General features: G+C 47.7%; 1 protein-coding gene and 1 non-coding gene across 2 annotated transcripts; both read right to left on the minus strand.

Moving 5' to 3' along the window:
* Positions 1-922: 922 nt before the first annotated feature.
* On the minus strand, positions 923-6,300 carry LOC110515514. The gene is made up of 2 exons (XR_005041797.1): positions 5,505-6,300; positions 923-3,492 (listed from the first exon to the last, which is right to left on the minus strand). It is a non-coding gene; the product is annotated as an uncharacterized LOC110515514 (transcript).
* Positions 6,301-9,846: 3,546 nt separating this feature from the next.
* Positions 9,847-25,453, minus strand: LOC118936625 (5,6-dihydroxyindole-2-carboxylic acid oxidase-like). Its single transcript, XM_036972448.1, has 9 exons — positions 25,326-25,453; positions 21,441-21,799; positions 20,483-20,591; positions 19,612-19,825; positions 18,813-19,017; positions 14,673-14,840; positions 11,187-11,366; positions 10,909-11,055; positions 9,847-10,186 (listed from the first exon to the last, which is right to left on the minus strand). Exons 1-9 carry the CDS (start codon positions 25,337-25,339, stop codon positions 9,987-9,989), a joined length of 1,596 nt encoding a protein of 531 aa, XP_036828343.1. The 5' UTR covers positions 25,340-25,453; the 3' UTR covers positions 9,847-9,986.
* Positions 25,454-25,812: the final 359 nt, after the last annotated feature.

The following is a 25,812-nucleotide window of genomic DNA, read 5'->3' on the forward strand; positions in this document are numbered from 1 at the left end:
CTCTGTCCACCTTTCTCCCCCTTCTAGCTCCCCCGCTTTCTCTGTTCTCTCCCTCTCTGTCCACCTTTCTCCCCCTCTTTCTCTGTTCTCCCCTCTCCCACTCTCTTTCTCTCTCTGTCCAACTTCCTCTCCCCTCTTTCTCTGGTCTCCCCCTCTCCCACTCTTTCTCTCTCTGTCCACCTTTCTCCCCCCTCTTTCTCTGTTTTCCCCCTCTCCCTCTCTCTCTGTCCACCTTTCTCCCCCTTCTAGCTCCCCCTCTTTCTCTGTTCTCCCCTCTCCCACTCTTTATCTGTCCACCTTTCTCCCCCCTCTTTCTCTGTTCTCCCCTCTCCCACTCTTTCTCTCTCTGTCCACCTTTCTCCCCCCTCTTTCTCTGTTCTCCCCTCTCCCACTCTTTCTCTCTCTGTCCAACTTCCCCCCCCTTTTTCTCTGTTCTCCCCCTCTCCCACTCTCTTTCTCCCTCTGTCCAACTTTCTCCCCCTTCTAGCTTCCCCCTCTTTCTCTGTTCTCCCCCTCTCCCACTCTCTCCTTTAAAAGTTGATGGATTCGTCTAAAGGCCATATGTGGGTTACTAGAGGAGGAAAGGATGATGTGTTAACATGATCTCATTCTTCTCTCTCGTTAAGAAAGAGGGAGAAACCTGATCCAGGGGAATTGGATAGAGCCAGGTTCAAATTCCTCTCCCCCTCTGTTAAATTTATGAGGTCCCATGCCTAGGGGGGGACAGAGGTACTACCGGTAGACAAGATCATGTTATTCATGAAGTGAATCTATGTGAATCTAAATGTGTGTGTGTTTCTGTGTGTGTGTGTGTCATGCCTACAGAGGACTGTGGAATGTCTCCCTCTAACGTTCTCCTCTGATACCCTCTTGATACAGTGGTTGTCGTGGAAATTCTAATCAATAACGAGGAGAGACAAGGTCAATTTACCAATCAGGATCTTTACTTTATTCAAAACGTATTAATAACAACGATTGCAATAATGAAGCTGGTCGACGAACCACCTTTAGATGATTCGTTGAGAGCCCCGACAAACACCTTTTTATAGTAAAGATACACCCCCTTAGTCTACATGACAAACAACAGATGTGTGGAACGGGTCACAAGGTGGTGAGACTTGATACATGAGAAAGGAGTATCACCCAGTCAGATAGCATTTGCTATGAAGACGGTTCTTATTGTACAGAATTAGCCCCCTAAGATCTCGTCCCTGGTACCTCATAGTACAGCAACACTAACTCATTATATGGCATAAATCAATTGTCAGCTCCAGATACCCCCATCTCAAGTAAAACCAATGTCCTTGACCACACTCCTAGACGAGCTGACTGAGGGGAGTGAGCCTCTGGGTCATACAGTATCCCAGGATAGGTGCAACATCAGAGTTCCAGACACTACCCCACACATCCTGTCTCAGACCTTCCTGGACTCTCTCCCACTAACGTTGTCCTCAAACCCTCAGGATACAGTGTTCCTAGACTCTCTCCCACTAACGTTGTCCTCAAACCCTCAGGATACAGTGTTCCTAGACTCTCTCCCACTAACGTTGTCCTCAAACCCTCAGGATACACTGTTCCTGGACTCTCTCCCACTAACGTTGTCCTCTCAAACCCTCAGGATACAGTGTTCCTGGACTCTCTCCCACTAACGTTGTCCTCTCAAACCCTCAGGATACAGTGTTCCTAGACTCTCTCCCACTAACGTTGTCCTCTCAAACCCTCAGGATACAGTGTTCCTAGACTCTCTCCCACTAACGTTGTCCTCTCAAACCCTCAGGATACAGTGTTCCTAGACTCTCTTCCACTAACGTTGTCCTCTCAAACCCTCAGGATACAGTGTTCCTAGACTCTCTCCAACTAACGTTGTCCTCTCAAACCCTCAGGATACAGTGTTCCTAGACTCTCTTCCACTAACGTTGTCCTCTCAAACCCTCAGGATACAGTGTTCCTAGACTCTCTCCCACTAACGTTGTCCTCAAACCCTCAGGATACAGTGTTCCTAGACTCTCTCCCACTAACGTTGTCCTCTCAAACCCTCAGGATACAGTGTTCCTAGACTCTCTCCCACTAACGTTGTCCTCAAACCCTCAGGATACAGTGTTCCTAGACTCTCTTCCACTAACGTTGTCCTCTCAAACCCTCAGGATACAGTGTTCCTGGACTCTCTCCCACTAACGTTGTCCTCAAACCCTCAGGATACAGTGTTCCTGGACTCTCTCCCACTAACGTTGTCCTCAAACCCTCAGGATACAGTGTTCCTAGACTCTCTCCCACTAACGTTGTCCTCTCAAACCCTCAGGATACAGTGTTCCTGGACTCTCTCCCACTAACGTTGTCCTCAAACCCTCAGGATACAGTGTTCCTAGACTCTCACCCACTAACGTTGTCCTCAAACCCTCAGGATACAGTGTTCCTAGACTCTCACCCACTAACGTTGTCCTCAAACCCTCAGGATACAGTGTTCCTGGACTCTCTCCCACTAACGTTGTCCTCAAACCCTCAGGATACAGTGTTCCTAGACTCTCACCCACTAACGTTGTCCTCAAACCCTCAGGATACAGTGTTCCTGGACTCTCTCCCACTAACGTTGTTCTCTCAAACCCTCAGGATACAGTGTTCCTAGACTCTCTCCCACTAACGTTGTCCTCAAACCCTCAGGATACAGTGTTCCTAGACTCTCACCCACTAACGTTGTCCTCAAACCCTCAGGATACAGTGTTCCTAGACTCTCACCCACTAACGTTGTCCTCAAACCCTCAGGATACAGTGTTCCTGGACTCTCTCCCACTAACGTTGTCCTCAAACCCTCAGGATACAGTGTTCCTAGACTCTCACCCACTAACGTTGTCCTCAAACCCTCAGGATACAGTGTTCCTGGACTCTCTCCCACTAACGTTGTTCTCTCAAACCCTCAGGATACAGTGTTCCTAGACTCTCTCCCACTAACGTTGTCCTCAAACCCTCAGGATATAGTGTTCCTGGACAGGCACAGTACAGGTAGGTTACAATGTGAGCATGCTTTTGTTCCAGGCAGCCCAACACACCTGATTTAACTAATCATCATACCTTGATTTTAGGCCAGTATAGCTGAATCAGGTTTGTTAGAGCTGGTCTGCAATAATAGTCTGGATATGCACAGTAGTTTTCCAGGACCCAAACACAGGGTTAACTTTCCCTCCAAGCCTCCTTCTCCAACTACCCGGTCAGCGGGCGAGAGAGGGCCGGTATCACCTCTGGGTCTTCCCTCCAAGCTACCCAGATAACTCCCCACAGACATCACATCAAAACCCCATCTCTCCCCTAGTGCAGACTGGATTCGCTGCTTCGTCGGGGTGTAGCCTGGTCGAGAGACAGGACGCTCTCTCCTGGCTAGTCACCCGCTGCCATCCCCAACCTCAGCTACACCTCCAGGTCCCAGCGCGTCGCCTCGATGCCGTTGTTGATCGACAGGAGCTGGCACATCAGACGGACGTCCATGCCCCGCAGGTGTGACTGTGTTGTTAGGAGAGAACAGGACTAACATGAGTTAGGGCAGGTGTGACTGTGTTGTTAGGAGAGGACAGGACTAACATGAGTTAGGGCAGGTGTGACTGTGTTGTTAGGAGAGGACAGGACTAACATGAGTTAGGGCAGGTGTGACTGTGTTGTTAGGAGAGGACAGGACTAACATGAGTTAGGGCAGGTGTGAACTTGAACGAGAACAGATTTTAACACCTGATTTTCCTCCCCTCCCACTTATTCCATTCCAATGGCCTATTTTCTCTCTCTAAACGTGTAAAGGCTAAACGGTATTATAGCCCATTAATGTAACTTCTTACTAACATTTGACTATTTAAAATAATACAATTATGAGGACAGTAATTAACGTCTTTAAAACCAACTGTCCTCATGACATGTTTTTGTTCTTATGACAATAAAGCCTGTAAACACTCTACAGGACTTTGATAAACACTCTACAGGACTTGGATAAACACTCTACAGGACTTGGATAAACACTCTACAGGACTTGGATAAACACTCTACAGGACTTGGATAAACAATCTACAGGACTTGGATAAACAATCTACAGGACTTGGATAAACAATCTACAGGACTTGGATAAACAATCTACAGGACTTGGATAAACACTCTACAGGACTTGGATAAACACTCTACAGGACTTGGATAAACAATCTACAGGACTTGGATAAACAATCTACAGGACTTGGATAGACACTCTACAGGACTTGGATAAACACTCTACAGGACTTGGATAAACACTCTACAGGCCTTGGATAAACACTCTACAGGACTTGGATAAACACTCTACAGGACTTGGATAAACACTCTACAGGACTTGGATAAACACTCTACAGGACTTGGATAAACAATCTACAGGACTTGGATAAACACTCTACAGGACTTGGATAAACAATCTACAGGACTTGGATAAACACTCTACAGGACTTGGATAAACACTCTACAGGACTTGGATAAACAATCTACAGGACTTGGATAAACACTCTACAGGACTTGGATAAACAATCTACAGGACTTGGATAAACACTCTACAGGACTTGGATAAACACTCTACAGGACTTGGATAAACAATCTACAGGACTTGGATAAACACTCTACAGGACTTGGATAAACAATCTACAGGACTTGGATAGACACTCTACAGGACTTGGATAAACAATCTACAGGCCTTGGATAAACACTCTACAGGCCTTGGATAGACACTCTACAGGACTTTGATAAACACTCTACAGGACTTGGATAAACACTCTACAGGCCTTGGATAAACACTCTACAGGCCTTGGATAGACACTCTACAGGACTTGGATAAACACTCTACAGGACTTGGATAGACACTCTACAGGACTTGGATAAACACTCTACAGGACTTGGATAAACACTCTACAGGACTTGGATAGACACTCTACAGGACTTGGATAAACAATCTACAGGACTTGGATAAACACTCTACAGGACTTGGATAAACAATCTACAGGACTTGGATAAACACTCTACAGGACTTGGATAAACAATCTACAGGACTTGGATAAACACTCTACAGGACTTGGATAAACAATCTACAGGACTTGGATAAACAATCTACAGGACTTGGATAAACACTCTACAGGCCTTGGATAGACACTCTACAGGCCTTGGATAAACACTCTACAGGACTTGGATAAACACTCTACAGGACTTGGATAAACACTCTACAGGCCTTGGATAGACACTCTACAGGCCTTGGATAAACAATCTACAGGACTTGGATAAACACTCTACAGGCCTTGGATAGACACTCTACAGGACTTGGATAAACACTCTACAGGACTTGGATAAACACTCTACAGGACTTGGATAAACACTCTACAGGACTTGGATAAACACTCTACAGGACTTGGATAAACACTCTACAGGACTTGGATAAACACTCTACAGGACTTGGATAGACACTCTACAGGACTTGGATAGACACTTAAGACACAATAAAGGTGAAATAAAATGCTTACCATTTCTTGTCTTAGGAGTCGCATGTTGCTCTGCAGACTCTGGGTGGAGGGCATGTCTTCGACATGGCCAGGCCAGTCCCACTCGTCTCTACCATGTGTATTGTCTTTCATCATCCTTCCATCTGGGGCAAAAGGAAACAGACTCTCTGGAATCTCCCGACCCATCTTTCTCTCTATCTCGCTCAGATCCGTTCCGATGGTAACATCCATTACATAGGAAATACACACTCTTCTTCACCTGATAATAGTCCACGGTAATATAACGTCATAGACTACTGTTACGCAAAGTTGTGCCGTTCCAGGCCACGCGTAATAAACGCGTCAGAGATCTGGCTGCGACCAATGGAAAGATACAGACAAGAGTCATACCATTCGATTCCCTCTCGACGCCAGCTGACTTGAACGTACTTTTGAAATGCGTTTATCGTCGAACTTAAAGACAATGCATTAACACACATTAAATGTGGGAGAGGAGGAGATGCATTTCCATATGAGGAATTCCAGACGGCCAGTGGCAACCATAGGAATTCATGTTACGTAATTCAGCCAGCCAGCCAGCCCTATAACTGTGGGAACGAAGCATAGACTGACACAAAGCTCGAGGGGTGGGTGTTCAACTGTGAGTGAACACTTGACTGACTTGACTGTAATGTGAGTCACCCTGCTCAACACCATTGTGCTTAAACAAGGTGTCACGCTGCTCAATTTTACACAATCGGCATACATTATAGTAAGATTTAGGACCCTTTCAGCATTCATATCATATCAATATACACAATAATAATTATAATAATAAACATAATTGAATATTGGGCAAAAGTTGACTTCCCCAATGGCGTCACACCAATCAATAACAGTGCGCACTTGTGGCATGCGACCTTCTTTGGCTGAATCATAGAGATAGATAGAGGACTCGTCTTTGTATCTCTGCTATTAAGGCATATGTGACAGCATGGGCAACGCTATTGAGGCTTTCTCTAATTTTAAAGTAGTCAATTTTATTATTCACAATTGGCTGATCCTTCCCGATGACTCGGTTGGACATGACTCCAACAGGGTCACGAGGAGGGATCAGCCAATGAAGTTGAAAGTCCCACCCGGTAGACTACATTAAAATGGTGGAAGCCCTCAATGGCGCTGCCTATGCTAAAACAGGCCTATTGGCTACTAGAGGCCTCTATCATTCTCTATGGGCTGAGCGGGAGGAAAACAGTTGATCAGAACCAGGAAATAGTCATGAGTTTGAACTGTTTGTTAGATCGCGCTAAACAACAACAAAACACGAGTTTTGCAAACATATGGTCCCAATAAATATATGTTAATAACAAGTATATGTGTTTTCCTACTGAATTGTAGGATGTGGAAACGGTGACAAATGCTGAACAACTATAAAAACCTAAACGCACGTTGGACTGTCACTATAGAATCATTGTAGCCTATTGGGCTCGAGGAAGTCCTAAATAGCGATGTTACGTAGAGTAGCCTAAGAAAACACATTTACAAGTTGTAAATTGACAGGTTATATTAAGACGGGAATGTTTTAGTCCGTGAGCAGGTTGTCAAAAGAGGAGAATTGGCATTTTTCTAAACTAAATGCGTAAGTGATTTCAGACCTACTGGCTACGGTCCACATCGTCACTGGCAATCGGAAAATATTAGTTTTCTTATTAGCAGGCGACCTATTTTCATTTGAATTGTTTTCCTTCCATTACTGTCACGTAAAGCATGTTAATGTGGTGCCTTGGGTTCACACTAGCAGCTACAATGCCTGTCTGATGGGTGGTGCCTTGGGTTCAGACTAGCAGCTACAATGTCTGTCTGATGGGTGGTGCCTTGGGTTCACACTAGCAGCTACAATGTCTGTCTGATGGGTGGTGCCTTGGGTTCAGACTAGCAGCTACAATGTCTGTCTGATGGGTGGTGCCTTGGGTTCAGACTAGCAGCTACAATGTCTGTCTGATGGGTGGTGCCTTGGGTTCAGACTAGCAGCTACAATGCCTGTCTGATTGGTGGTGCCTTGGGTTCAGACTAGCAGCTACAATGCCTGTCTGATGGGTGGTGCCTTGGGTTCAGACTAGCAGCTACAATGCCTGTCTGATGGGTGGTGCCTTGGGTTCAGACTAGCAGCTACAATGTCTGTCTGATGGGTGGTGCCTTGGGTTCACACTAGCAGCTACAATGCCTGTCTGATGGGTGGTGTTGTGAAGCGTAGGACAGTATGCCTGTCTGATGGGTGGTGCTGTGAAGCGTAGGACAGTATGTCTGTCTGATGGGTGGTGCAGTGAAGTGCAGGACAGTATTTTCTCCACCAGAGGGCGCCCCATACACTGTTATGAAGGAACTGCTGACTACAGTACTGGGATAAAAGGCGCTGGACCAGGTTTACTAAACCAGAGGCCCGTATCCACAAAACCCCTCAGGGTCTCAGTCTCCGTGGAAACGGGCCAATGGGTAGTGAATGAAAACACAGACCAAGCGGCTCGGGACACAGGTTTTCAAAACCAGTACAACTTTATTAGAGATGGGAGAAGGAATACAAACAGCATAAACTATAGACAGGGTTCTGGTTTAATAGCACCCTAACCTAAATATAGTGCACTACTTTTAACCAGAACTCTATGGGTACCCAAGGGCACCATTCCCTCTATAGTGCACTACTGTTGACCAGGGATCGTATGCTAAATAGTGCACTAGCCTAGTGGTTAGTGTTGGGCCAGTATGCTAAAGTAGTGCATTAGCCTAGTGGTTAGAGTGTTGGGCCAGTATGCTAAAGTAGTGCACTAGCCTAGTGGTTAGAGTGTTGGGCCAGTATGCTAAAGTAGTGCACTAGCCTAGTGGTTAGAGTGTTGGGCCAGTATGCTAAAGTAGTGCATTAGCCTAGTGGTTAGAGTGTTGGGCCAGTATGCTAAAGTAGTGCACTAGCCTAGTGGTTAGTGTTGGGCCAGTATGCTAAAGTAGTGCATTAGCCTAGTGGTTAGAGTGTTGGGCCAGTATGCTAAAGTAGTGCTTTAGCCTAGTGGTTAGAGTGTTGGGCCAGTATGCTAAAGTAGTGATTTAGCCTAGTGGTTAGAGTGTTGGGCCAGTATGCTAAAGTAGTGCACTAGCCTAGTGGTTAGAGTGTTGGGCCAGTATGCTAAAGTAGTGCACTAGCCTAGTGGTTAGAGTGTTGGGCCAGTATGCTAAAGTAGTGCATTACATAGGGAATAGGGCTCTGGTCACTAGTAGTGCACTATATAGGGAATAGGGCTCTGGTCACTAGTAATGCACTATATAGGGAATAGGGCTCTGGTCACTAGTAGTTCACTATGTAGGGAATAGGGCTCTGGTCACTAGTAGTGCACTATATAGGGAATAGGGCTCTGGTCACTAGTAGTTCACTATATAGGGAATAGGGCTCTGGTCTATAGTAGTGCACTATATAGGGAATAGGGCTCTGGTCACTAGTAGTGCACTATATAGGGAATAGGGCCCTGGTCTAAAGTAGTGCACTATATAGGGAATAGGGCTCTGGTCACTAGTAGTGCACTATATAGGGAATAGGGCTCTGGTCACTAGTAGTGCACTATATAGGGAATAGGGCTCTGGTCACTAGTAGTGCACTATATAGGGAATAGGGCTCTGGTCACTAGTAGTGCACTATATAGGGAATAGGGCTCTGGTCACTAGTAGTTCACTATATAGGGAATAGGGCTCTGGTCACTAGTAGTGCACTATATAGGGAATAGGGCTCTGGTCACCAGTAGTTCACTATATAGGGAATAGGGCTCTGGTCACTAGTAGTGCACTATATAGGGAATAGGGCTCTGGTCACTAGTAGTTCACTATATAGGGAATAGGGCTCTGGTCTATAGTAGTGCACTATATAGGGAATAGGGCTCTGGTCACTAGTAGTGCACTATATAGGGAATAGGGCCCTGGTCTAAAGTAGTGCACTATATAGGGAATAGGGCTCTGGTCACTAGTAGTGCACTATATAGGGAATAGGGCTCTGGTCACCAGTAGTTCACTATATAGGGAATAGGGCTCTGGTCACTAGTAGTGCACTATATAGGGAATAGGGCTCTGGTCACTAGTAGTTCACTATATAGGGAATAGGGCTCTGGTCTATAGTAGTGCACTATATAGGGAATAGGGCTCTGGTCACTAGTAGTGCACTATATAGGGAATAGGGCCCTGGTCTAAAGTAGTGCACTATATAGGGAATAGGGCTCTGGTCACTAGTAGTGCACTATATAGGGAATAGGGCTCTGGTCACTAGTAATGCACTATATAGGGAATAGGGCTCTGGTCACTAGTAGTTCACTATATAGGGAATAGGGCTCTGGTCTATAGTAGTGCACTATATAGGGAATAGGGCTCTGGTCACTAGTAGTGCACTATATAGGGAATAGGGCCCTGGTCTAAAGTAGTGCACTATATAGGGCTCTGGTCACTAGTAGTGCACTACATAGGGAATAGGGTGCCGGTGGAGACACATGATCTCTACACGACAGACTGGCTGTTGTCCGGCCGTCTGTCTGAGTAGCGACGGAAGGTCTCCCCTAGCAACGGCTCCAGTCCCTCAGCCGAGCGGAAGTAGCGAGCACGCATGGCACACGCGATGACCCCCGACACCACCGCAGCCACCAGCACCGCGGCGACGATCGCTATGGTGATTATCTCAGACAGCGTGTAGGGGCGAGCTGTACGGGGGGGTAAGAGAGGGAAAGCAACAGTTGGCTAAATAAAATACATATATATGAGAACAGCTGAATGTGCAGGTTTTTGCTCTATCCCTGCGCTAGGGTTATCAATATTACAGTTAACAATTAGACTACAGCTACGTCCCAAATGGTTTCCTATTCCGTGAGTAGTCCACACTATTGGGAATAGGGCTCTGGTCACTAGTAGTGCACTATATAGGGAATAGGGCCCTGGTCACTAGTAGTTCACTATATAGGGAATAGGGCTCTGGTCACTAGTAGTGCACTATATAGGGCTCTGGTCACTAGTAGTTCACTATATAGGGCCCTGGTCACTAGTAGTGCACTATATAGGGAATAGGGCTCTGGTCTAAAGTAGTGCACTATATAGGGAATAGGGCTCTGGTCTAAAGTAGTGTACTATATAGGGAATAGGGCTCTGGTCTAAAGTAGTGTACTATATAGGGAATAGGGCCCGGTCTAAAGTAGTGCACTATATAGGGAATAGGGCCCTGGTCACTAGTAGTTCACTATATAGGGAATAGGGGGGCATTTGGAATATAATCAAAGGTCATACAGTCTCTGTGTATGACTCACTGTGCTGTGTGACCTATGTTCTGTCTGTCTGTCTGTCTGTCTGTCTGTCTGTCTGTCTGTCTGTCTGTCTGTCTGTCTGTCTGTCTGTCTGTCTGTCTGTCTGTCTGTCTGTCTGTGTGACTCACTGGGCCATGTGACCTCGTAGGTGTATCCCAGGTTCTCGGGGGCTGTGACGAACATCTCAGCGTTGGTGACGGGGGGCCAGAAGGGAACCATGTTGAACTGTCTGTTGTGACCAATAGGAGCATTCTCCTCCGGGTACACTGCCTCCCCTGGGGGACGACATGAACCTTAGCCGAGAGCTGGCAGTGGCTGGGTGTGGGTCTGCAGACGCTTTCCCCATTGGTCTGTTTGACTGAATTGTTTGTGTTCTGTGATTGGCTGCAGTTGTGACATACTATACCTGGGGCGTGTCGGCTCAGCCACTCATCAAAGATGGCGTCAGTGAAGGTGTGGAGCAGGACAAAGATGGGGTCGTTAGGGGACAGGTGTGTCTGCCCTCCCGTCCCGTTGAGGAACAGGTGAGCCAGGTTATGGAGGCTGCGCACCACTGGGTCATAGCCACCCTGAGGGGCACTGTAGCCTGGAGGGAGGGGAGGAGAGGGGGAGGAGAGAGGAGAGAGAGAGGAGAGGAGGGAGAGGGGCAGAGAGAGAGGAGAGAGGAGGAGGAGGAGGAGAGGGAGGGAGAGGAGAGGGGGAGGAGAGAGAGGAGAGAGAGAGGAGAGAGGGGAGAGGGAGAGGAGGAGGGAGAGGGAGAGGAGAGGGGGAGGAGAGAGAGGAGAGAGAGAGGGAGGAGAGAGAAGAGAGGAGAGGAGAGAAGAAGGGGAGAGAGAGAGAGGGAGTGGAGAGAGAGAGAGGAGAGAGAGAAGAGGGAGAGGAAAGGGGGAGGAGAGAGAGAGGGAGGAAGAGGGGGAGGAGAGGAGAGAGAGAGGGAGGAGAGAAGAGAGGAGAGGAGAGAAGAAGGGGAGAGAGAGGAGAGAAGAGGGAGAAGAGAGAGAGGAGAGAGAGAAGAGAGAGAGAGAGGAGGAGAGGAGGGTTAGGAGGTTTGGGGTGGAGGTACGTGCCCTCTGGAGGCAGAGGAGAGTAGGGTTACTTGTGGGTCAGGATAGTGGGTTCAATTCCCGGCACCAACATACGCAAAATGAATGTCTCTATGGATAAAAATGCCTGTATTATATACCTCACCCTCTACACTGTTCCTGAATCCTCACCCTCTAAGCTGTTCCTGAATCCTCACCCTCTACGGTGTTCCTGAATCCTCACCCTCTACGGTGTTCCTGAATCCTCACCCTCTACGGTGTTCCTGAATCCTCACCCTCTACGGTGTTCCTGAATCCTCACCCTCTACGGTGTTCCTGAATCCTCACCCTCTACACTGTTCCTGAATCCTCACCCTCTACGGTGTTCCTGAATCTTCACCCTCTACGGTGTTCCTGAATCTTCACCCTCTACGGTGTTCCTGAATCCTCACCCTCTACGCTGTTCCTGAATCCTCACCCTCTACGGTGTTCCTGAATCCTCACCCTCTACGGTGTTCCTGAATCCTCACCCTCTACGGTGTTCCTGAATCCTCCCCCTCTACGGTGTTCCTGAATCCTCACCCTCTACGGTGTTCCTGAATCCTCACCCTCTACGGTGTTCCTGAATCCTCACCCTCTACACTGTTCCTGAATCCTCACCCTCTACACTGTTCCTGAATCCTCACCCTCTACGGTGTTCCTGAATCTTCACCCTCTACGGTGTTCCTGAATCTTCACCCTCTACGGTGTTCCTGAATCCTCACCCTCTACGCTGTTCCTGAATCCTCACCCTCTACGGTGTTCCTGAATCCTCACCCTCTACGGTGTTCCTGAATCCTCACCCTCTACGGTGTTCCTGAATCCTCACCCTCTACACTGTTCCTGAATCCTCACCCTCTACACTGTTCCTGAATCCTCACCCTCTACGGTGTTCCTGAATCTTCACCCTCTACGGTGTTCCTGAATCTTCACCCTCTACGGTGTTCCTGAATCCTCACCCTCTACGCTGTTCCTGAATCCTCACCCTCTACGGTGTTCCTGAATCCTCACCCTCTACGGTGTTCCTGAATCCTCACCCTCTACGGTGTTCCTGAATCCTCACCCTCTACACTGTTCCTGAATCCTCACCCTCTACACTGTTCCTGAATCCTCACCCTCTACGGTGTTCCTGAATCTTCACCCTCTACGGTGTTCCTGAATCTTCACCCTCTACGGTGTTCCTGAATCCTCACCCTCTACGCTGTTCCTGAATCCTCACCCTCTACGGTGTTCCTGAATCCTCACCCTCTACGGTGTTCCTGAATCCTCACCCTCTACGGTGTTCCTGAATCCTCACCCTCTACGGTGTTCCTGAATCCTCACCCTCTACGGTGTTCCTGAATCCTCACCCTCTACGGTGTTCCTGAATCCTCACCCTCTACGGTGTTCCTGAATCCTCACCCTCTACGGTGTTCCTGAATCCTCCCCCTCTACGGTGTTCCTGAATCCTCACCCTCTACGGTGTTCCTGAATCCTCACCCTCTACGGTGTTCCTGAATCCTCACCCTCTACGGTGTTCCTGAATCCTCACCCTCTACGGTGTTCCTGAATCCTCACCCTCTACGGTGTTCCTGAATCCTCACCCTCTACGGTGTTCCTGAATCCTCACCCTCTACACTGTTCCTGAATCCTCACCCTCTACACTGTTCCTGAATCCTCACCCTCTACGGTGTTCCTGAATCTTCACCCTCTACGGTGTTCCTGAATCTTCACCCTCTACGGTGTTCCTGAATCCTCACCCTCTACGCTGTTCCTGAATCCTCACCCTCTACGGTGTTCCTGAATCCTCACCCTCTACGGTGTTCCTGAATCCTCACCCTCTACACTGTTCCTGAATCCTCACCCTCTACACTGTTCCTGAATCCTCACCCTCTACGGTGTTCCTGAATCTTCACCCTCTACGGTGTTCCTGAATCTTCACCCTCTACGGTGTTCCTGAATCCTCACCCTCTACGCTGTTCCTGAATCCTCACCCTCTACGGTGTTCCTGAATCCTCACCCTCTACGGTGTTCCTGAATCCTCACCCTCTACGGTGTTCCTGAATCCTCACCCTCTACGGTGTTCCTGAATCCTCACCCTCTACGGTGTTCCTGAATCCTCACCCTCTACACTGTTCCTGAATCCTCACCCTCTACACTGTTCCTGAATCCTCACCCTCTACGGTGTTCCTGAATCTTCACCCTCTACGGTGTTCCTGAATCTTCACCCTCTACGGTGTTCCTGAATCTTCACCCTCTACGCTGTTCCTGAATCCTCACCCTCTACGGTGTTCCTGAATCCTCACCCTCTACGGTGTTCCTGAATCCTCACCCTCTACGGTGTTCCTGAATCCTCACCCTCTACGGTGTTCCTGAATCCTCACCCTCTACGGTGTTCCTGAAACCTCACCCTCTACGGTGTTCCTGAATCCTCACCCTCTACGGTGTTCCTGAATCCTCACCCTCTACGGTGTTCCTGAAACCTCACCCTCTACGGTGTTCCTGAATCCTCACCCTCTACTGTGTTCCTGAATCCTCACCCTCTACGGTGTTCCTGAATCCTCACCCTCTACGGTGTTCCTGAATCCTCACCCTCTACGGTGTTCCTGAATCCTCACCCTCTACGGTGTTCCTGAATCCTCACCCTCTACGGTGTTCCTGTAACCTCACCCTCTACGGTGTTCCTGAATCCTCACCCTCTACGGTGTTCCTGAATCCTCACCCTCTACGGTGTTCCTGAAACCTCACCCTCTACGGTGTTCCTGAATCCTCACCCTCTACTGTGTTCCTGAATCCTCACCCTCTACGGTGTTCCTGAATCCTCACCCTCTACGGTGTTCCTGAATCCTCACCCTCTACGGTGTTCCTGAAGCTCTCTGAAGAGGTGGAGTAGTAAGGTGGGGTATCGAAGGTTTTCAGGTCCAGACAGTCCACTACATCCTGGGGTTCAGGCAGCCTCTGCACCATGGGTCGCGCCACGTTACCGGCTGGGTTCCTCCTGATGGGACTGGTCTCTGAATCTATAGGGTCATAGGTTAGGGGTCACAGGTCTCTGAATCTATAGAGTAATAGGTTAGGGGTTGTGGGTCACAGGTTTCTGAATCTATAGGGTCATAGGTTAGGGGTCACAGGTCTCTGAATCTATAGAGTAATAGGTTAGGGGTTGTGGGTCACAGGTTTCTGAATCTATAGGGTCATAGGTTAGGGGTCACAGGTCTCTGAATCTATAGAGTCATAGTTTAGGGGTTGTGGGTCACAGGTTTCTGAATCTATAGAGTCATAGTTTAGGGGTTTGGGGTCACAGGTCTCTGAATCTATAGGATCATATTTTAGGGGTCACAGGTCTCTGAATCTATAGGGTCATAGGTTAGGGTTTAGGGGTCAGAGGTCTCTGAATCTATAGGGTCATAGGTTAGGCTTTAGGCGTCACAGGTCTCTGAATCTATAGGGGTTAGCGGTCACAAGTCTCTGAAACTATAGGGGTCATAGGTTAGGCTTTAGGCGTCACAGGTCTCTGAATCAATACGGGTTAGGGGTTAGGGGTCACAGGTCTCTGAATTTATAGGGCACAGAGGGTTGACATGTCAAAACAAGTATTGGACTAGTCTCTTAACTTAGAGATGGTCAACGTCCACATTTAACATGGATGCATCACAAATGGCACCCTATTCACAGTGTAGTGCACTTCTGTTGACAGAACTCTATGGGTACCCAAGGGCACCATTCCCTCTATAGTGCACTTCTGTTGACAGAACTCTATGGGTACCCAAGGGCACCATTCCCTCTATAGTGCACTTCTGTTGACAGAACTCTATGGGTACCCAAGGGCACCATTCCCTCTATAGTGCACTTCTGTTGACAGAACTCTATGGGTACCCAAGGGCACCATTCCCTCTATAGTGCACTTCTGTTGACAGAACTCTATGGGTACCCAAGGGCACCATTCCCTCTATAGTGCACTTCTGTTGACAGAACTCTATGGGTACCCAAGGGCACCATTCCCTCTATAGTGCACTTCTGTTGACAGAACTCTATGGGTACCCAAGGGCACCATTCCCTCTATAGTACACTTCTGTTGACAGAAGTAGTGCACTTTAAAGGGAATAGGGAACTCCTTGGCTCTGTCTGAAAACGTAGGCTTAACTAGCCTTTAAACCCTTGATTCCTTCTGTCCTTGATTCCTTCTGTCCTTGATTCCTTCTGTCCTTGATTCCTCCTGTCCTTGATTCCTTCTGTCCTTGATTCCTTCTGTCCTTGATTCCTCCTGTCCTTGATTCCTTCTGTCCTTGATTCCTCCTGTCTTTGATTCCGCCTGTCTTTGATTCCTCCTGTCCTTGATTCCTTCTGTCCTTGATTCCTTCTGTCCTTGATTCCTCCTGTCCTTGATTCCTTCTGTCCTTGATTCCTCCTGTATTTGATTCCTCCTGTCTTTGATTCCTTCTGTCCTTGATTCCTCCTGTCTTTGATTCCTTCTGTCCTTGATTCCTCCTGTCTTTGATTCTTCCTGTCCTTGATTCCTTCTGTCCTTGATTCCTCCTGTCTTTGATTCCTTCTGTCCTTGATTCCTCCTGTCCTTGATTCCTCCTGTCCTTGATTCCTCCTGTCCTTGATTCCTCCTGTCCTTGATTCCTTCTGTCCTTGATTCCTTCTGTCCTTGATTCCTTAATTATTCCTCACCTTCCTCTCAAAGGTCACTGGAGGAGGGGCTCAAAGGGGAAGGACCTTGATTGGATACTTTCCTCCAATGAGCTTTGAGAGGGAGGCAAGGAATTTAGGAATCAAATCAAGGATTCAACGGTTAGTTATGATTTCAGATAAAGACGTTTTCTGAGTTTTCTCACTGGTTAGGTCATGTGGTCACTGGTCAGGAAAATCTCACACACACACACACACACACACACACACACACACACACACACACACACACGAGGAGATATTGCATAGCTGTGTGCTGTCTATCTGTCCATTTGAGTGTAATTCCTCTTGATTAAAGAGAACCAGTAGACTGTCAGACTTCTTCCTCCTTAGCCTCATAGTGCCCATATTAGGAAGTCACATGACCACAATGTGTTGTTCCCTGTGTACTGAGGTAAAGAGGATCAGCTAGGAGACAGACTGGAAAGCTACTAGATATCACTGAGCAGGTCACACACCCTCCCTCCTCTCATGTTCTGTCAGGTCACACACCCTCACTCCTCTCATGTTCTGTCAGGTCACACACCCTCACTCCTCTCATGTTCTGTCAGGTCACACACCCTCACTCCTCATGTTCTGTCAGGTCACACCCTCACTCCTCTGATGTTCTGTCAGGTCACACACCCTCACTCCTCTGATGTTCTGTCAGGTCACACACCCTCACTCCTCTGATGTTCTGTCAGGTCACACACCCTCACTCCTCATGTTCTGTCAGGTCACACACCTTCACTCCTCGTGTTCTGTCAGGTCACACACCCTCACTCCTCTGATGTTCTGTCAGGTCACACACCCTCACTCCTCATGTTCTGTCAGGTCACACACCCTCACTCCTCTCATGTTCTGTCAGGTCACAATTCTAACTAAAATCTCCCCAATCGATGCAATTTTGAATCTCTAGGAAATTGTAGGACATTTACTGAGATGAAAGTAGGGAGGAAGTGAGTGTTGTAATCTGTCCCGGATTATACATACCAACCAGACTAATCTCCTAATCTGGAGTCATGTGAATGTAGATTATACTACTGATTCCTTAGTCCAGACCTTCAGAACCCTGTTGTTCATTGTGTTTTAGTTATAATTCCTTCCAAAGCCCAGAGAAATCATACGTCAGCACTACTTCTAACAGGTCCAACCAAAATCACTGTTACAGATGGTTCCCTCTATCCAGAGTGGCACAGTCTGGGGTGTGTTTCTGTCAGTTTCCCTGGGCCAGATCAGTCTGGGGTGTGTTTCTGTCGGTTTCCCTGGCCCAGATCAGTCTGGGGTGTGTTATTGTCATTTTCCAACCTCAGATAAGTCTGGGGTGTTACTGTCAGTTTCGCTGCATCAGATCAGTCTGGTGTGTGTTACTGTCAGTTTCCCTGGCCCAGATCAGTCTGGGGTGTGTTACTGTCAGTTTCCCTGCATCAGATCAGTCTGGGGTGTGTTACTGTCACTTTCCCTGCCCCAGATCAGTCTGGGGTGTGTTACTGTCAGTTTCCCTGCATCAGATCAGTCTGGGGTGTGTTACTGTCACTTTCCCTGCCCCAGATCAGTCTGGGGTGTGTTACTGTCAGTTTCCCTGCCCCAGATCAGTCTGGGGTGTGTTACTGTCATTTTCCCTGGCCCAGATCAGTCTGGGGTGTGTTACTGTCAGTTTCCCTGCCTCAGATCAGTCTGGGGTGTGTTACTGTCAGTTTCCCTGCATCAGATCAGTCTGGTGTGTGTTACTGTCAGTTTCCCTGCCCCAGATTAGTCCGGGGTGAGTTACTGTCAGTTTCCCTGCCCCAGATCAGTCTGGGGTGAGTTACTGTCAGTTTCCCTGCCCCAGATCAGTCTGGGGTGTGTTACTGTCAGTTTCCCTGCCTCAGATTTAGCCTAGTGCTGGACTAGAAAAGCATGCTCAGTCACCAAGCACAGGGTTAGTAAAAAGGGTTAGTCATCACTGTTACAGATGGTTCCTATAGTGTCGTAGTGTTTACAAGGTGTTAGGACATATCATGCTCACTGTTACAGATGGTTCCCAGAGTGTCATAGTGTTTACAAAGTGTTAGGACATCTCATGCTCACTGTTACAGATGGTTCCTATAGTGTCGTAGTGTTTACAAGGTGTTAGGACATCTCATGCTCACTGTTACAGATGGTTCCTATAGTGTCGTAGTGTTTACAAGGTGTTAGGACATCTCATGCTCACTGTTACAGATGGTTCCTATAGTGTCGTAGTGTTTACAAGGTGTTAGGACATATCATGCTCACTGTTACAGATGGTTCCCAGAGTGTCATAGTGTTTACAAGGTGTTAGGACATATCATGCTCACTGTTACAGATGGTTCCCAGAGTGTCGTAGTCCTCGACACTCTCACAGATCACCCTCCACTGGGAGAAGACAGAGTTGGGGCTGAGGCTGTTCATATCGAAGGCAGACCTGGCTCCTAGGAGGTCGTCAGTACACACCTCACACTCACTGCCGCCGATGGCAAAGTTCCAGTAGGGGAGGGCAAAGGTGGCATCACCCAACATGTCCTGGAGAGGATGGAGAGATGGAGGGGATGGAGAGATGGAGGGGATGGAGAGATGGAGGGGATGGAGAGATGGAGAGATTTAGGGGATGGAGAGATGGAGAGATTGAGGGGATGGTGAGATGGTGAGATGGAGAGATGGAGGGGATGGAGAGATGGAGAGATTTAGGGGATGGAGAGATGGAGAGATTGAGGGGATGGTGAGATGGTGAGATGGTGAGATGGTGAGATGGAGAGATGGAGAGATGGAGAGGATGGAGGGATGGAGAGATTGAGGGGATGGAGAGGATGGGAGGGATGGAGAGATGGAGGAATGGAGTGATGGAGGGATGAATGGGGTGGAGAGATTGAGGGAATGGAGAGATGGAGAGATGGAGAGATGGAGAGATTGAGGGGGTGGCGAGATACTCGATTCTGATTGGTCGAGAGAGTGTTTTACAATGTTTGAATATACAACAATATTGAACACACACACACGCACACACACTCTCTTTCTTTTCTCTCTCACACACACACACACACACACACACACACACACACACACACACACACACACACACACACACACATACACTTCGTACCCCCTTCTCTCACTCACCTGCATATCTCTCTCCAGCTGCAGCAGGTGGAACCTGTGCCAGGTGACGAATCCCGGGCCTTCGTGAGAAAAGTCCACACCCCCAAAGCTAGCCTGCCCCGCCCCCATGTAGGTCTTGCTGACAGAGTAGTAGTGTGTCCACACAAAGTAGTTATAGATGGTGACGTTGTCAAACTGAGGGGTGTTACCGTCCGGACCGTACACTTCCTGGTAACTGTAGAGAGATGAGGATTTATCAATGACAATGTGGCAAAGTGGAGTTTAATGAAGAACCAAGCTCCCACCCAATTCTCTAACCTCTAGCCTCTAAATCTATAACCTCTATAGCCTCCAATCTCTTACCAACATCCTCCAATTCTCTAACCTACAGTCTCCAATTCTCTAACCTCTAGCCTCCAATTCTCTAACCTCTAGCCTACAATTCTCTAACCTACAGCCTCCAATTCTCTAACCTACAGCCTCCAATTCTCTAACCTACAGCCTCCAATTCTCTAACCTACAGCCTCCAATTCTCTAACCTCTAGCCTCCAATTCTCTAACCTTCTGCCTCCAATTCTCTAACCTTCAGCCTCCAATTCTCTAACCTACAGCCTCCAATTCTCTAACCTCTAGCCTCCAATTCTCTTACCTATAGCCTCCAATTCTCTAACCTACAGCCTCCAAGTCTCTAACCTACAGCATCCAATTCTCTAACCTCTAGCCTCCAATTCTCTTACCTCTAGCCTCCAATTCTCCAACGAATGAGATTATATTTGATCTAAACAGATGAGTGGTGATGAAGTTTCAGTTATTTGGTTCCGATGCACAATCAGATCGAAGCAATCGATCTGCGATCATTAAGATAAGATCACAGCACCATCAAACTGGTTACCGTCGTGTGCAGATGACCAGGTCAGGGTGGACGGTCCTCTTGGCCTGGTCCAGAGAGTTCACAAACGCCTGCTTCTCTGCTGAACTCATCTGCATCACATTCCTCCTGACTGGAGAGAGAAAGGGAGGGAGGGAGGCAGGAAGGATGGAGAGAGGGAGGGAGGGAGGCAGGGAGGATGGAGAGAGGGATGGAGGGAGGGAGGGAAGCAGGGAGGGAGGAACGGATGGAGGATGAAGGGATGGAGGAAGGGAGGCAGGGAGGATGGAGGAAGGGAGGGAAGCAGGGAGGGAGGATGGAGGGAGGGAAGCAGGGAGGGAGGATGGAGGGAGGGAGGCAGGGAGGATGGAGGGGGGAGGGAGGGATGGATGGATGGAGGGAGGGAAGCAAGCAGGGAGGATGGAGGGAGGGATGAATGGAGGGATGGAAGCAGGGAGGATGGAGGGAGGGAGGGAGGATGGAGGGAAGCAGGGAGGGAGGGAGGATGGAGGGAAGCAGGGAGGATGGAGGGAGGGAGGGAGGATGGAGGGAAGCAGGGAGGATGGATGGAGGGAGGTAGGGAGGATGGATGGAGGGAAACAGGGAGGGAGGGAGCATGGAGGGAGGGAGGGTGAGATGGAGGATGGTTGGAGGGAAACAGGGAGGGAGGGAGGATGGATGGAGGGAAACAGGGAGGATGGAGGGAGGGAAGAATGGAGAGAAGCATGGGGGGGAGGGAGGAGAAAGGAAGGGAGAGTGAAAGGGGGAAGGGAAGAGGGAGGGAAATAAAGGAGGGAGATGCATCAAATATTGTATGTTAGAAACTGTAGATCCCTGATAAAGAAATACATGGATGTATGAAGAAAACCTAGAATAAATATATTTATTATCTATTTTATTTTATTTTAAAGGAAGTAGGAAAGAGAGTAAAGAAAGAGACTATATCCAATCAGATAAATAAATCCACCTCCCTCTCTCTTACCCACAGATATCCTCTGATCACAGTTAGGTCCAGTGAGTCCATACCGGCACCGGCCACAGTTATACCCCGCAAAGCTCCCCTTACACCGGCACGTCCGGTTAAAGAACCTTAACGGCCAGCGTTCCCGGTCGTCCCGGCCGTCATGTGGGTACTGGGGCCCGTGGCGGTGGCTGTCGGCAGCTACGGACACACACTGACCCCTCGCTGTGGCAGAACCACACTCGTCGTCCAGGGCTCCAGTGGGAGAGGGGCAGCACTGGCCGCTCCGTAGCCCCGCTGAGGTGACACATTCTCTGGGGAACTGTGCCAGGGTCCACGGGGTCAGAGCCACCACCACCAGGAGACCCAGCCAACACATACTGGAGCAGGGAGAGAGAGAGAGAGATCATTACAACTCTGTATATATACGTAATATGACATTTGAAATGTCTTTGTTCTATTAGTGTAATGTTTACTCTAAATGTGTTTTGTTTATTTCACTTTTGTTTATTATATTCTTCACTTTCTTTGGCAAAAATATGTCTTTGGTAAACATATGTTTCCAAGCCCTTGAATTGAATTGAGAGGGAGAGAGAGGAAGTGAGAGCAGAGCAGAGAGAGAAACAGAGGAGAGCAGAGCAGAGAGAGAGAGAGAGAGGAAGTGAGCAAGAGAGAGAGAGAGGAGAGCATCAACAGGAACCTTGGGAAAATTCTCTGCTTTATCATTAACAGCAGACTCATACATTTCCTCAGTGAAAACTAACTGTACTGATCAAATGTCAAAATGGCTTTTCACCAAATTATTGTACGACAGACCACGTATTCACCCTGCACACCCTTATGGTTGTGGGATCTGGGGTCCGCTCACCAACCAAGAATTCACAAAATGGGACAAACACCAAATATATATATTTATCAGGCAAGTCAGTTAGGAACAAATTCTTATTTTCAATGACGGCCTAGGAACAGTGGGTTAACTGCCTTGTTCAGGACAACAGATTTTGACATTGTCAGCTCGGAGATTTGATCTTGCAACCTTTCGGTTATTAATTCAACGCTCTAACCACTAGGCTACCTGCCGCCCTGAAACTGAGACTCAAAGCAAGCTGGTCCTGGGGCGCTGTTCACAAACACACCTCACAGAGCCCCAGGACAGCAGCACAATTAAACCCAACCAAATCATGAGAAAACAAAAAGATAATTACGTGACACATTGGAAAGAATTTACAAAAAAACAGAGCCAACTAGAATGCTATTTGGCCCTACACAGAGAGTACACAGCGGCAGAATACCTGACCACTGTGACTGACCTACAATTAAGGAAAGCTTTGACTATTTACAGACTCAGTGAGCATAGCCTTGCTATTGAGAAAGGCCGCCGTAAGCAGACATGGCTCTCAAGAGAATACAGGCTATGTGCTCACTGCCCACAAAATGAGGTGGAAACTCAGCTGCACTTCCCAATGTGATTTTCTGGATTTTTTTCTCATTTTGTATGTCATAGTTGAAGTGTACCTATGATGAAAATTACAGGCCTCTCTCATCTTTTTAAGTGGGAGAACTTGCACAATTGGTGGCTGACTAAATACTTTTTTGCCCCACTGTATCTACTGGGTGAAATTCCACAGTGTTCCATCACAGCAGCAAGATTTGTGACCTGTTGCCACGAGAAAAGTTCAACCAGTGAAGAACACACACCATTGTAAATACAACCCATATTTAGGTTTATTTATTTTCCCTTTTATACTTTAACCTTTTGCACATCGTTACAACACGGTATATATATATAATATGACATTTTAAATGTCTTTATTCTTTTGGAACTTCTTTATGTGTAATGTTTACTGTTAATTTGTATTGTTTGTTTCACTTTATATATTATCTACCTCACTTGCTTTGGCAATGTTAACACATGTTTCCCATGATAATAAAGCCCTTGAATTGATTTGAACTGAGAGAGAGAGAGATGTAGTTAGAGAGTTAAAGGCTGGTCCATTTTTGAGTGCCAAGCCCAGCTCAGCCTAGACTCCACGCTCATCAGATATCAGATTTTCACAAAGGATTGGAGATGTTTTCTTGCCCAGACGTATGCCAGCTCCAGCACATCTCTTTTATCTCTGAAATGAATCATTCCCTTTGTTATAATTACCTTTATGATTCCCAATAATTCCCTTCCCCCCCGAATAACTTATCGAGCCAAAGACAACAAACAACTTCTACTTTCTGAACAATTATCAAAAGTGTTCTAGGATTTGCAAGGACCCTGTTTATACGCACGCCCCCCCCCCCAAAAAAAACACACAATCACATAGACATGTTAAAAAGCAACTAGATAACAGAGAGGATTAGACAGATTGACGGCTGTGTCTTGATTCTGTGGGTGGTTGTGCGACACACAAATCTCTCCTCCAACTCAGAGAGACAAATCATACGTGAGCTTGGTTCCGCAACTGATTATCACGAGTGGCACAGCGGTCTGAGACACTGCATTTCAGTACTAGAGGCGTCACTACAGACACCCTGGTTCAAATCCAGACTGTATCACAGCGGTCTGAGACACTGCGTCTCAGTACTAGAGGCGTCACTACAGACGCCCTGGTTCAAATCCAGACTGTATCACAGCGGTCTGAGACACTGCATCTCAGTACTAGAGGCGTCACTACAGACCCTGGCTCAAATCCAGACTGTATCACAGCGGTCTGAGACACTGCGTCTCAGTACTAGAGGCGTCACTACAGACCCTGGTTCAAATCCAGACTGTATCACAGCGGTCTGAGACACTGCATCCCAGTAATAGAGGCGTCACTACAGACCCTGGTTCAAATCCAGGCTGTATAATAGTCCCATAGTGAGATGCACAACTGGCCCAGCATCGTCCGGGTTTTGCAGTTGTAAACCGTCAATGTAAATAATAATTTGTTCTTAACTGACTTGTTAAATAAAAGTTTAAAAAAAAAAATTATAATAATCCCACCGCCAATAAGATTCTCAGTTTCTCTCAGTGATGTTTCACAGAATGGAAACGATGTCTGACGAAGGAGTTTCTCCTTCACCCATAAACTCAATCCACTGTCTTTGTAGCCTACTATAAATAAACCAACGATCTGTTGTTCTCTCATATAATACCAGACAATTTAAATATCTATAGACCCCAAAAATAAATATCAATATATAATTCCTTATCAAACCTGTCGCTGTGTTTCATTAGTTAGCTAGGCAAGTTAGTAAAGAACACACGGACTAACCTGTTGCTGGTTCCTACCTGTTGCTGTTTCCTACCTGTTGCTGGTTCCTACATGTTGCTGTCTCCTACCTGTTGCTGTTTCCTACCTGTTGCTGTATCCTACCTGTTGCTGGTTCCTACCTGTTGCTGTTTCCTACTTGTGATAGTGCCTACCTGTTGCTGTTTCCAACCTGTTGCTGGTTCCTACTTGTGATAGTGCCTACCTGTTGCTGGATCCTACCTGTTGCTGGTTCCTACCTGTTGCTGTTTCCTACCTGTTGCTGTTTCCTACCTGTTGCTGTTTCCTACCTGTTGCTGTTTCCTACCTGTTGCTGTCTCCTACCTGTTGCTGTATCCTACCTGTTGCTGTTTCCTACCTGTTGCTGTCTCCTACCTGTTGTTGTCTCCTACCTGTTGCTGTTTCCTACCTGTTGCTGTTTCCTACCTGTTGCTGTCTCCTACCTGTTGCTGTTTCCTACCTGTTGTTGTCTCCTACCTGTTGCTGTTTCCTACCTGTTGCTGTTTCCTACCTGTTGCTGTTTCCTACCTGTTGCTGTTTCCTACCCGTTGCTGTTTCCTACCTGTTGCTGTTTCCTACCTGTTGCTGTCTCCAACCTGTTGCTGGTTCCTACCTGTTGCTGGTTCCTACCTGTTGCTGTCTCCTACCTGTTGCTGTTTCCTACCTGTGGTAGTGCATGCTGTTCCTCTGTCTCAGTCCAACTGATCACCCACTAGGGACGGCCCATTGGCCCCTTCTCTCTCATATAGCCTACTGCTCACACACACACACACACTCTGCCGCATGACTAGGCCTTTCCTCCCTGAGCCCCCCCCCCCCCACACACACACACACACCTCGCCTCGTGATTCAACCCAACCCAGCTGGAGGCCAATCTGGGAGTTCACTCACACACGAACCGAGATCCTACTACCATGGAACCCACACACACACACCCTGAGGAAATACCACAGGACGGCCCATACCGAGATCCTACTACCATGGAACCCACACACACACACCCTGAGGAAATACCACAGGACGGCCCATACCTTTGAAGATGATTTTATTGTGCACACGTCAATCAACAAAATGGCCGTCAGAAGGTTGTAGTTTGGTATTGTGGTATTTGATTAGGATCCCCGTTATCTGTTTCTAAAGCAGCAGATAGT

Source organism: Oncorhynchus mykiss, unplaced genomic scaffold (assembly GCF_013265735.2).
Source record: "Oncorhynchus mykiss isolate Arlee unplaced genomic scaffold, USDA_OmykA_1.1 un_scaffold_161, whole genome shotgun sequence".
Lineage (NCBI taxonomy): Eukaryota > Metazoa > Chordata > Actinopteri > Salmoniformes > Salmonidae > Oncorhynchus > Oncorhynchus mykiss.